The sequence below is a fragment of the Piliocolobus tephrosceles genome, chromosome 17 (genome assembly GCF_002776525.5).
Source record: "Piliocolobus tephrosceles isolate RC106 chromosome 17, ASM277652v3, whole genome shotgun sequence".
Taxonomy (NCBI): Eukaryota; Metazoa; Chordata; class Mammalia; order Primates; family Cercopithecidae; genus Piliocolobus; species Piliocolobus tephrosceles.
The window spans coordinates 15,237,446-15,250,654 of NC_045450.1; the positions used below are offsets into that span (position 1 = coordinate 15,237,446).

Genomic DNA, 13,209 nt, shown 5'->3' on the forward strand with positions numbered 1-13,209 from the left:
CAGGCAGGAGGCACTGCACCTGGCTCTGGGTGTTTGGTGAAGGAAAGTAATTTGGAAGCAGAGCTGGAACAGAATCGAGTGAGCACGGGAGTGGGCAGGTGATCTGGATGGAAATGGTTGAGGGCTGGTTAGCATAATTGCTGAAGGACACCTGCTCAGGAGGCTGGGGTTTGATCTTGGCTCAGTCATTTGCCACCGATGGGTCTCTGGGCTTGTTAAGTAATTGAGCCTCAGTGTTCATGTTTCTGAAGTGGAATTAAACCAGACAACATAGGAAGCGTACGTAGCCCGGAGGCCGGCACAGATAAGCATGTAATAGATGTTACTGCTGCAGTTGGCAACAGGGAATCATTGAGAAGTAAGCTGGACTGTTTTTTGGTAATTAACAAGATCTCTCCTCCTTTTCTCTCCCTTTCTCTTCCTCCCTCTCTCCTTGATCACTTCTTCCTCTCCCTCTTTCTCCCATCTTTTTTTTTTTTTGAGACGGAGTCTTGCTCATCACCCAGACTGGATTGCAGTGGCACAGTCTCTGCTCGCTGCAACCTCCTGGGTTCAAGTGATTCTCCTGCCTCAGCCTCCCGAGTAGCTGGGATTATAGACACGCACCACTACACCCGGCTAGTATTTTTGCATTTTTAGTAGAGACAGGGTTTCACCATGTTGTCCAGGCTGGTCTCCAAACTCCCGACCTCAGGTGATCCACCTGTCTCAGCCTCCCAAAGTGCTGGGATTACAGGCATGAGCCACTGCTCCCGGCCTTTGTTTTTAAATAACCCAGAGATTGGAATGGTCCTTCTGTCTCCATGCTACAACGGGGAGTCCTGGATGTAAAATTGAGAATAGTTGACTGTTGTATAACCAAGTACATGCTGCCTTCCCATTGTTGTGGGCACAAAGAGCAGAAGTCATTGAGATTCCTTTTTTTTTTTTTTTTTGAAACGGCAAGGTCTCACTCTGTTGCCCAGGTTTGAGTGCAGTGGTGCAATCAGGGCTCACTGTAGCTTCAACCTCCCAGGCTCAAATGGTCTTCCCATCTCAGCCTCCTGGGTAGCTGGGACTACAGGTGAGGCCACCATGCCCTACTAAGTTTTATTTTTTGTAGAGAGCAAGTCTGGCTCTGTGGGCCAGGCTGGTGACTCTGTAATACAGTGATAATGTGTGAAGGAGGCTTGCGCTGTCCCTGTGGATGAGGTTTGGAGAGGTCCTTGTGACTTTCTTTGGCTGTGGACACCTTGAGCAGCATGATTTGTCTGAAGATTGTTGGGGGCTGTAGGAACCAGATTTGGGAGTGGGCAGAATTCAAGGTGCTCAGGGGGCGGGAGGTGGGAGGCACTCAGGACATAATTGAAACAGTTGGTCAGTGTGCCTGCCTGCCCCCTCCCAGTCCCCCACCCCACGCCCACTCTCCATCCCCCACCACAGCCAGAGTTTTACTCTTGTTGCCTAGGCTGGAGTGCAGTGGCATGATCTCAGCTCACTGCAACCTCTGCCTCCCGGGTTCAAGTGATTCGCGTGCCTCAGCTTCCCAAGTAGCTGGGATTATAGGCACCCGCCACCATGCCCGGCTAATTTTTTGTTTTTTCAGTAGAGACAAGGTTTCGCCATCTTGCCAAGCTGGTGATTTTGGGGTTTGGTTTTTTTTTTTTTTTCGCTTTTTTCTTTTTCTTTTTTTTTTTTTTTTAAAGTGTTGTGGTCTCACCCTATGGCCTGGGCTAGAGTGCAGTGGTGTGATCATAGCTCACTGCAGCCTCAACCTCCTGGCCTCAAGCAATCTTCTCGCCTCACGCTTCCAAGCAGCTAGGACTACAGATGCACGCCACCATGCCTGGCTGTTTTCAGACTTTTTGTAGAGGCAGAGTCTTGCCCAGGCTGGTCAAGAACTCCAGGTTTCAAGCAATCCTCCTGCCTCTGCCACCTGAAAGTGCTGGGATTGCAGGCAGGAGGCGCCACACCTGGCTCTGGGTGTTTTGTGAAGGAAAGTAATTTGGAAGCAGAGCCAGAACAGAATCAAGAGCACGGGAGTGGGCAGGTGATCTGGATTGAAATGGCTTAGGGCTGGTTAGCATAATTGCTGAAGGACACCTGCTCAGGAGGCTGGGGTTTGATCTTGGCTCAGTCATGTGCTACCAGTTGATTCTGGGCTAGTTTAGGAACTGAGCCTCAGTGTTCATGTTTCTGAAGCGGGATGAATGAGACAACATAGGTGGTGTACGTAGCCCGGAGGCTGGCACAGAATAAGCATGTAATGGATGTTATTGCTGCAGCTGGCAACGGAATCATTGAGAAGTGAGCTGGACTGTTCCTTTGGTAATTAACATAGATCTCTCTTTCTCCCTTTCTTTCCCTCTCCCTCCCTTCCTCTCTTTTCCTGCCCCCTCTTATCCCCTTCCTTTCTTCCTCCTTCTTTTTCTTTTTGTTTCTTTGTTTTTTTTTTTGTTTTTTAGACGGAGTCTCACTCTTATTGCCGAGGCTGGGGTGCAGTGGCACAACCTCCGCCTCCCAGGTTCAAGCGATTCTCCTGCCTTAGCCTTCTGAGTAACTGGGATTATAAGCACGCGCCACCACGCCTGGCTAATTTTTTTATATTTTTAGTAGAGACCGCGTTTTACCATGTTGTCCAGGTGGATCTTGAACTGTCCCTGACCTCAGGTGATCTGCCCGCCTCAGCCTCCCAAAGTGCTGGGATTACAGGTGTGAGCCACTGCACCTGGCCTATCTTTATGTTTTTAAATAACCTAGAGATCAAACCGTTCCTGTCTTCATGCTACAACGGGGAGTCCTGGATCAAACATTGAGAATGGTTGACTGTTGTAAAACCAGTACATTCTGCCTTCCCATTCTTGTGGGCACAAACAATGGACGTCATTATGATTTTTTTTTTTTTTTTAAGACAGCAGGGAGTTACCCAGGCTGGAGTACAGTGGTGCCATCACAGCCCACTGCAGCTTTGACCTCTCAGGCTCAAATGATCCTCCCACCTCAGCCTCCTGAGTAGCTAGAACTACAGGCGAGAGCCCCCATGCCCTGCTAATTTGTGTATTTTGTAGAGACCAGGTCTCACTTTGTGGGCCAGGCTGGTGACTCTCTTTGTAATACACTGATTGTGTGAAGGAGGCCCGTGTTGCCCTGTGGATGAGGCTTGGAGAGGTTTCTGTGGCTTTCTTTGGCTGTGGATACCTTGGGCAGAATGATTTGAAGAATGTTGGGGGCTATAGGAATCTCAACCCTGTTGAGAGTAGGCAAGATTCAAGGTGCTTAGGGGGTGGAGGCACTCAGGACGTAATTAAAACAGTTAGTCCCTCGTGCCTGCTCTGAATAACACCTGCCTGTTCCCACCACATTACGTCACTTGCCTAAGAGCTCTTTGGAGAGAAGAAGGTTCTGTTGCCTTGGCCTAGCTCGTCTCTCGATTGCGGTGCGAGGGTGGGACAGAAAGTGTGGCTGGCGCCTCCCCAGGGAGTGTGGTAGGAGGAGGAGTTTTATAAAGAGAGTCAGGCCGGGCGCCGTGGCTCACACCTGTAATCCAAGCACTTTGGGAGACCGAGGTGTGTGGATCACTTGCGGTGTCAGGATTTCGAGACCAGCCTGGCCAACATGGTGAAACCCGGTTTCTATTAAAAATACAAAAATTAGCCAGGCTGGTGGTGGGTGGCTGTATTCCCAGCCACTCGGGAGGCTGAGGCAGGAGAATTGCTTGCACCTGGGAGGCAGAGGTTGCCATGAGCCAAGATCTTGCCACTGTACTCCAGCCTGGGCAACAGAGTGAGACTCGGTCTCAAAATAAATAAATAAAAAGATACAGGGTCTTGCTGTGTTGCCCAGGCTGGAGTGCAGCGTTAGAGTCATAGCTCAACTGCAGGCTCTAACTGCTGGGCTCAAGCAGTCCTCCCAGTTTAGCCCCCGGAGTAACTGTGACTCCAGGTGGGCGCATGCTACTGCACCTAGCCACCTCAGAAGTCATTCACCCAGTGTCTGTGTTGTCCTTCAGGAGAAGTTTGAAGTGCAGCACTCTGAAGGCTACCGGCAGATCTCAGCCTTGGAGGATGACCTCGCACAGACCAAAGCCATTAAAGACCAATTGCAGAAATACATCAGAGAGCTGGAGCAAGCTAACGACGACCTGGAAAGAGCCAAGCGGTATGCGGGGAAGGGGAAGGCAGGAGTGCGAGACTCTCCCCTCTGCTTTTTGTCCCCAGCAGCTGGGTACTTGGCCCTGTGCTGAGTATAGGGAATTGAGCAGTGAGCAGAACAAAGCCGGTGCCCTTTTGACTTTTAGTGCCCTGGGGGAAACGGACAATAGTCGAAGAAGTGCAATTTCATTACAGTAGCAAGGCTGGCAGCCCAGGGTGCTGTGGGGATGTGTAATAGGATATATTAATTTGACTGTTGGCCTGGGAGCATCAGGCGAGCCTTACCAGACAAAATACCATTTAGGCTAAGACCAGAGGAATGAGTAGCCATGATCCTAGGAGGGGTGTGAGACAAGAACATTCCAGACAACACCAAACCTGTGCTAAGCCCCTAAGGTATGGAAGAAGCGTGTTCAAAGAACACTTTTTTTTTTTTTTTTGAGATGGAGTCTCTCTCTCTCACCAGGCTGGAGTGCAGTGGCGTGATGTCGACTCACTACAACCCTTGCCTCCTGGGTTCAAACAATTCTCGTCCTTCAGGCTCCCAAGCAGCTGGAATTACAGGCACATGCCACCATGCCTGCCTAATTTTTGTATCTTTAGTGGGGATGGGGTCTTACCATGTTGGCCAGGCTGGTCTCAAACTCCTCACCTCAGGTGATCAGCTCGCCTCAGCCTCCAAAGTGCTGTGATTACAGGGGTGTGAGCCACGGCGCCCAGTCCAGTGATTCCTAAACTGATGCTCTGTGATTTAGCAGAAAAACGACTAACATTTATAGAATTACTCTGAGCCAAGCAGTTTTTGGATAAAAACACTTTTTAAAAATTTATGTATAAATTATATACAGCAAAATACACAGATTTTTAAATTTATTTTTAGAGATAGGGTCTTGCTCTGTTACCCAGGCTGGAGTGCAGTGGTGCCATCATAGCGCATTGCAGCCTCAAACTCCTGGGAGCAAGTGACCCTCCTGCCTCAGCCTTCCAAAGTGCTGGAATTGCTGGCATGAGCCACCATACCCGGCCTCCTCAGAGTTTTTTCTATCCCATTCTTTTTCTCCTGTCCATCTGGGACACCAGCTATACACATAACCTTTTCATATTGTCAGGCAGGTTCCTAAGGCTCTTCATTTTTTTTCCCTAATTTTTTTTTGTCTTTGTTCTTTAAATTGAATAATTTGTGTGTATCCAGTTTCAAGTTGATAGATGCCCTCATCTCTCTCCAATCTGCCAGTAAAGTGGATGAAATGTTGAATTTTCAATATAGTATTTTTAGATGTAGGATTTACATTCTTTTATAATTTCTGTTCTATTGAGGCTTCTTGACATCCTTGAGCATAGCTGTGAGAGCTGCTTTAAGGTCCTTTTGTGCAGTTTTAACATCTGGGTCACATTTTCTTTATACTCCAATGTAGAGGTTGTATTGTAGGCAGTGTGAATGGTATTTCCCACAGACTATTAGTTTTTTCTTTTTTTTTTTTTTTTTTCCCCTAAAGACAGTCTTGCTCTGTCACCCAGGCTGGAATGCAGTGGTGCAATCTCTGCTCACTGCAACCTCCACCTCCCAGGTTCAAGTGATTCTGCTGCCTCAACCTCCGGAGTAGCTGGGATTACAGGTGTGTGTTACCACCTGCTAATTTTTGTATTTTTAGTAGGGATGGAATTTTGCCATGTTGGCCAATCTGGTCTCAAATTCCTGACCTGTGGTGATCCGCCTGCCTCGGTATCCCAAAGTGCTGGGATTATGGGCTTGAGCCACCGTACCCAGCCAGAGATGATGAATTCTTTTAAGTTCTTGATTTATTTGGTTTTCTTAGGTGGTTTACTTAGCTAAGCTTACAGCCCAAATTCTATCTCCCCTTTGATGGGCAGTAACTGAAATCTCTTTGCTTTTTTTAGCCGTAACTGGGCTGCTTTGTGTCTGCTCTGTGCACGTGTGGTTCGGGGGAGGCCAGAGATGTGGGAAGATACTATATTCAGAATGTGGGGTCCCCATGGTGCTAGATTTCTATCCCTGGAGCTTTAGGCAAAAATCTTACAAAGATGCGTACTTCACCCAGTGTTGTTCTGTTTTTCTAAGTGGTGTTTTCCAGTTCCTGCCAGTGCGCTCAGATCATTGTAAACATTTTACTCAGAATTTATATGAGGGTTGGTCTGATACATGTTCGCTTGTCATTACCAGAAGCGGAAACTCCTTTCTTGTCAATCTGTAGGAGTTCTTTGCATACGTTTATTTTTTGAGATGGAGTCTCTCTCTGTCTCCCAGGCTGGAGCTGGAGTGCAGTGGTGTGATCTCAGGTCACTGCAACTTCTGCCTTTCTGGTTCAAGTGATTCTCCTGCCTCAGCCTCCCAAGTAGCTGGGATTACAGGCACCCGCCACCACACCTGGCTAATTTTTGTATTTTTAGTAGAGATGGAGTTTCGCCACGTTGGACAGGCTGGTCTCAAACTCCTACCCTCAAGTGATCCACCTGCCTCAGCTTCCCAAAGTGCTGGGATTACAGGCTTGAGCCACCATGCCTGGCCCTTTGTATATTTTAACTACTAATCTTTTCTCCTGCATTGAAAATAATTTTTTCCAGAGTAATCTTTTGTCTGTTGACTTTGTGGTATCATTTTCCATGCAAAGATTTCCTTTTTTCTCTTTTGAAAAAAAATTTTTATACTTATATTTTTCATTTTTAGGTCATCAGTTAGGTCTTTTTTTAAATACCTTCTAGGTTTGCAGACTTCACTAGGGGAAGTCTCCTTGGTTCTTGATAGTGCATGTGTTTTCTTCTTTTTTTTGCAATATTTTTTAATTAATTTTTTTTACCCTTATTCCTTAATCTGCAGTGAATTTATTTTTGTATCTAGTATAAGATAAAGGTTCCATTTTATTTTCTTTAGGTGGGTAGACCAGTTGTGCCAGCACTATTTAACATTGCCTTTTTTTTTTTTTTTTTTTTTTTTGAGACTGGGCCTGGCTCCATTGCCCAGAGTCGAGTGCCGTGGTGCAATTACAGCTCACTGGAGCCTTGACCTCCTGGGGCAAGTGATTCTCCCACCTCAGACTCCTGAGTAGCTGGGACTATAGGCATGTGCCACCATACCTGGCTAATTTTTGTATTTTTTTGTAGAGATAGGGTTTCTCCATGTTGCCCAGGCTGGTCTCAAAGTCCTGGGCTCAGTCTGCCAGCCTTGGCCTCCCAAAGTGCTGGGATCACAGGTGTGAGTGACCATGCCCAGCCAATCAGTCTTTTTCTCCTGAATTGAACTGAGCTCTCATGTTAAACTCGCATATATTCTGGAATCTAATTCTGGATTCTCTATTTTCATCCAGTGTACAATTTGTGAAATACGGTACCAATACCGTAATGACTTGATTACTCTGGCTTTACATATAATAGCATAAGATACTGTAGATTTCATATGTAAAGCCACATTCTGATTTCTGGCAAGCCACTGGCGTACCATCGTTTCCACCCCTATATCATTCAAAGCAAGTCAAATGACTAAGCTAAGTCAAAGGGTGGGAAAGTACTTTCTGCCCACAGTGAGGCCATGGCAAGGGTGTGGACACAGGGAGGGAGTGAAGAATCGGGGCCAATTACACAGTCTACCCAAAGAGGTAGTACATTCACACGGTTCAAAAATAATAAAGAGGTAGGCGTTTCTTTAATAATTCAAGCAAATAAAAAGACATTCTTATTACCGGCCCCCCCCACTTTTTTTCTTCCTCAGAAGAGCATTCTACACACACTGTTGTATATCTTGCTTTTTCATGTAACAATAGAGCTTGAAGATCGTTCCTTACTAGGACAGAACATTCTTTTTAATTTTTTGAAATACCTAGTATTCTATTGTATGGTTGGTATTGAATAATACCATAATAATTTAGTCCCCTGTGGATGGGTATCTGTTGTATTTCTCTTCTTTTGCAGTGATAAGCATTGCGGTAATGAACAGCCTTGCACGATGGATATCTGTAGGCTAAATTCCCAGAAGTGAAATTGCTAGGTCAGAGGATATATGCATATGTCATTTTGATAGATGTTGCTCAGTTATTTATAGGCTTGTACCAGTTTACATTCCCAATAGCTATGTGAGTCCCTGTTTTCCAGATAGCTTCACTAATAGAGTAGTTTTCAAACTTCGGACTTCTGCTAATTGAAAAGGTGAGAAATAAGTGCATTTCTGAGTTCACTGTCATGTGCTTAAGAGCTGTTGGACTTCCTTCTTTAGGAACTCTGTTGATCTTGGCACGCATATATGTGTGTGTGTATATGTATGTGTATACATGTGTATGTGTATGTATGTGTATATATATGTATGGGGGTGTGTGTGTGTGTATATATATATATATATATTTTTTTTTTTATGAGACTGAGTCTTGCTCTGTCACCTAGGCTAGAGTGCAGTGGCGTGATCGCGGCTCACTGCAACCACTGCCTCCCAGGTTCAAGCAGTTCTCCTGCCTCACCCTCTTGAGTAGCTGGGATTACAGGTGTGCGCCACCATGCCTGGCTAATTTTTGTATTTTTAGTAGAGATGAGGTTTCACAATGTTGGTCAGGCTGGCCTCAAACTCCTGACCTCGTGATCCGCCCGCCTCGGCCTCCCTGAGTCCTGGGATTGCAGGGGTGAGTCACTGTGCCTGGCCAGCCTGTGTTTTTTCTAGATGGAGTATTGCTCCGTTGCCCAGGCTGGAGTGCAGTGGTGTGATCTTAGCTCACTACAACCTCCACCTCCTGGATTCAAGCAATTCTGCTGTATCAACCTCCTGAGTAGCTGGGATTACTGGTGCATGCCACCATGCCTGGCTAATTTTTGTATTTTTAGTAGAGAAGGGGTTTCGCTATGTTGGAGAGGCTGATCTTGAACTCCTGACCTCAGATGATATGCCCGCCTCGTTCTCCCAAAGTGCTGGGATGACAGGCATGAGCCACCTTGCCCAGTTGATCTTGGCCTATTTTTACTGTTTTTGTTCTTGTTTTTTTGAGATCGAGTTTTGCTCTTGTTGCCCAGGCTGGAGTGCTGTGGCATGATTTCGGCTCTCTGCAACCTCTGCCTCCCAGGTTCAAGCAATTCTCCTGCCTTAGCCTCCCCAGTAGCTGGGATTACAGGCATGGGCCACCATGCCCAGCCAATTTTGTATTTTTAGTAGAGACAAGGTTTTGCCATGTTGGTCAGGCTGATCTTGAACTCTTGACTGCAGATAATCTCACCTCGGCCTCCCAAAATGCTGAGATTACAGGCATGAGCTGCCATGCCTGGCACTTGGCATATTTTAAAATTGGGTTGTTGATAATTTTTTTTTCCGTGATTTTAGGAGATTTTTATATATTTGTGACATGAATTGACAATATTGGGAGTTGTCATTTGTTTCCAGCTTTGTCTGATGTATATTTTATTGTACAGAAGTTACTCGATTGGTTTCGAGTCAGTCTTGCCCTGTGGCCCAGGCTGGAGTGCAGGTGCACGATCTCGGCTCACTGCAACCTCCGCCTCCCAGGTTCAAGCGATTCTCCTGCCTCAGCCTCCCGAGTAGCTGGGATTACAGGCGCCCACCACCATGCCTGGCTAATTTTTGTATTTTTAGCAGAGATGGGGTTTCACCTTGTTGGCCAGGCTGGCATTTGATTTCTTTGTAGTCAGATATCTTAGTCATAGTTAGGAGGGCCTTCTGCACTCCAAGGTTATATAAAGCAATTAGCCTGTGTTTTCTTGTAGTATTTTTGTTTCCTTTTCTTCTATTTTTAGTTTTGTACTAAACATGCATTGTTTTTGTTAATACAATTTGGCCAAATGCTGAATAGTTTAGTGTTAAAAATCAGATGAGGTAGAAGCCCAGTTCACCATTATAGAATAAATAAAGTTCTAGGGCACCAAAGTTTTATATATTTATGTTTTGAGACGAGGTCTCTGTCACCCCTGCTGGAGTGTAGTGACACGATCACCTCAGCCTCCCCAGTAGCTAGGACTACAGGCATGTGCCACCATGCCTGGCTAATGTTTGTATTCTTTGTAAAGACTGGATTTCTCCATGTTGCCCAGGCTGCAAAGCTTTATTTTAAAGACTTGAAAATATTACAATTTTGTGCAAGTTTAATAGTTATATTGAGAAAGTTTGGTAGTCTTCTCCAAGAACAAGAGTTTCTCAGCACCATCAGCTGTTTGATTGCTCTCATGGTCCTTCTTCTATAGGTCCCTAAAACTAAACAACTCACTTTTAACTGAGGAGAGGCACTTTGTGTAAGAATAACCTTGAAAAGTATGCAGGAACTAATTGGAAGTAACTGAAAATTAAGTACATTTCTAAAAGTTACTTTATTTCACATATGAGTACTAAGACGGCAAAAAGTTTTACAAACATTAAAATAGATTTAATCTAGTTTTACCCTTCCATGGATTTTTTCATTTTATTTTTGAGACAGAGTCTTGCTCTGTTGCCCAGGCTGGAGCACAGTGGTGCAATCTCTGCTTACTGCAGCCTCTGCCCCCCAGGTTCAAGCGATTTTCCTGCCTCAACCTCTCCAGTAGCTGGGACTACATGCATGCACCATCATGCCTGGCTAATTTTTCTATTTGTTTTTTTAGAGATGGGTTCTCACCATGTTGGCCAGGCTCGTCTTGAACTCCTGACCTCAAGTGATCCACTCGCCTTGGCCTCCCAAAGTGCTGGGATTATAGGCACTAAATATGCTTTTATATATTAGTTGACAGAATTTCAACATATAAAGTACATAAAGCAATTTTCACTCCAGTTACAACTAGCATGCTGATCTTTATTTGAAAGTAAATACTCAGGCCAGGTGAGATAGCTCAAGCCTGTAATCTGTCATCTTAGTACTTTGGGAGGTCGAGACTTGAGGATTGCTTGAGCCCGGGAGTTTGAGGCCATCCTGGGCAACATAGACTCCCATCTCTAGAAACAAATTTAAAAACTAGCTGGGTATGATAGCTTATGCCTGTGGTTACAACTACTTGGGAGGTTGAGGTAAGAAGGTGAAAGGATTACCAGGCACGGTGGCTCACGCCTGTAATCCCAGCACTTTGGGAGGCCGAGGTGGGTGGATCACCTGAAGTTAGGAGTTGGAGACCAGCCTAGCAAAGATGATGATCTGTGAGGCCACCTTTATTATAAATTAAACTCTTGTCTATTTCTGGACCTTTGGTTCCTTTGTTCTTCGAACCAGTAGCATACAATTGTTCATTGTTGAGGCTTTGTAGTAGTGTGTTCTGAGTCTCTGGTAGAGTTAGTTCCCTGATCTCTTTTACAGAGTTCTTTGGGTCATTCTTGTTTCATCGTCACAGGTCTCTCAAATCAGTCCAATTTATTCCCCCAATAGAAACCTATTAAGATGGTGTTAAATTTATCAGTTTAACTTGTGGAGAACTAACTTCTGCGTGATACTGGGTCTTCCTCTATATATACTCAGCATGTCTGCGTTTCTGCAAGCATGCTGTACCCTACATATTATTATGTGAAACTTTTACCTTTTTTGTTTGACGTGTCAACCTCAGGGTCGTTTTAACTGTTTCTGGTATTGTACTCCAAAGTATTATCCCTTTGTTATTGGTGGTAGTGTGTTTTTTTTGTTTGTTTTCGTTTGCTTTTTGAGACAGGGTCTGGCACTGTTACCCAGGCTGGAGTGCAGTGGTATAATCATGGCTTACTGCACCCTCAAGTTCCTGGGCTCCAGCAGTCCTCCTACTTCAGCCTCCAAGTAGCTGGGACTACAGGCACACGCCATCATGCCCGGCTAATCTTTTTACTTTTTGTAGAGACAGGGTCTCACTAGATTACCCAGGCTGGTCTTGAACCCTGGGCCTCGAGGGGTCCTCCCACCTTGGCCTCCCAAAGTGCTGGGATTATAGGCACGAACCGCTGTGCCTGTCCCTTTGTTGTTTTTAAATGGTACTGTGGTAACTTGATTCTATCCACTACTTCTAAAGACCCTGTGAGGGTGGGTACTCCTATGACTCCATCTAGACATAGAAGGATATATTGAAGAAATAAACTGATGCAGCCATTGATCAGTGCAGTTATGAATTTTGTGATTGAAGGAACTGAGGATGAAGGAGATCGAGTTGCCCAATGATACCCAGTGAGTTCTAGGAGGAGGAACTGGGTGTTAACTCCTGGGTTCCTCTCCAAACATGTGCTTCTAACCACCGTGGGATACAGTTAGCAGGATGTTAAAGGTCTGGGGACAGACACAGGGTCAATAATAAAAATTGCTGACATTTATAGATGTGTACTTATGTGTAAAACATCTGTTGTGTGCTTCCTGTATGATTTTTTTTTTTTTTTTTTTTGGAAACAGTCTTGCTCTGTTGTCCAAGCTGGAGTGCAATGGCATGATCTCAGCTCACTGCAACATCCACCTCCTGGGTTCAGGCAATTTTCCTGCCTCACCCTCCTGAGCACCTGGGACTACACGTGTGCGCCATCATGCCCAGCTAATTTTTGTATTTTTAGTAGAGATGAGGTTTCACCACGTTGGCCAGGCTAGTCTTGAACTCCTGACCTCGAGTGATCCACGCACCTTGGCCTCCCAAAGTGCTGGGATTACAGGCGTGAGCCACCACGCCCAGCCTGTATGACTTCTTCTTGCCACTCTTGCCCCACCACAACCCTTCAGGAAGGTACTACTACTACCCTTGCTTTGCATGAGAGAAAACTGAGGTGCAGAGAAGCTGGTTTTCCCAGAATCAAAGTAGATTGTTTTGTTACAGCACTTTGCAGTGCCTTTCCACAGTGTCTGTGCCCTTCACAAGAAGGGGTTGTGAGCAGGGCAGCTGTGCTGGTACTGCACATTTTGAACTTCCACTGAGAGGTTCAATATGATCTCTTCTACCTGCTTAAATGCATCTTATGCCCAGCACAGTGTCTGGTGCCTGTAATCTCAGTAACTCAGGAGGCTGAGGTGGGAGGATTGCTTGAGCCCAAGAGTTTGAGATTGCAGTGAGCTGTGATTGTACCACTGAACTTCGACCTGAGAGACACAGCTGTGCCTTTAAAAAAAAATCATGCTACTGTATGTGTTTTTTATTAGGTTATTTTTCTTTCTTTCTTTTTTTTTTTTTTTTTGAG

General features: G+C 45.4%; 1 protein-coding gene across 11 annotated transcripts in view; it reads left to right on the top strand.

The window, feature by feature from the left end:
• Positions 1-13,209, top strand: part of NDE1 (nudE neurodevelopment protein 1) — an 81,361-nt gene that overhangs the window by 20,515 nt on the left and 47,637 nt on the right. For all 11 annotated transcript variants that reach the window (XM_023189745.2, XM_023189744.2, XM_023189740.2 and 8 more), the window contains exon 4: positions 3,989-4,137. In XM_023189745.2, coding sequence (XP_023045513.1) covers positions 3,989-4,137 — 149 coding nt within the window. The remainder of the gene's footprint in view (positions 1-3,988; positions 4,138-13,209) is intronic.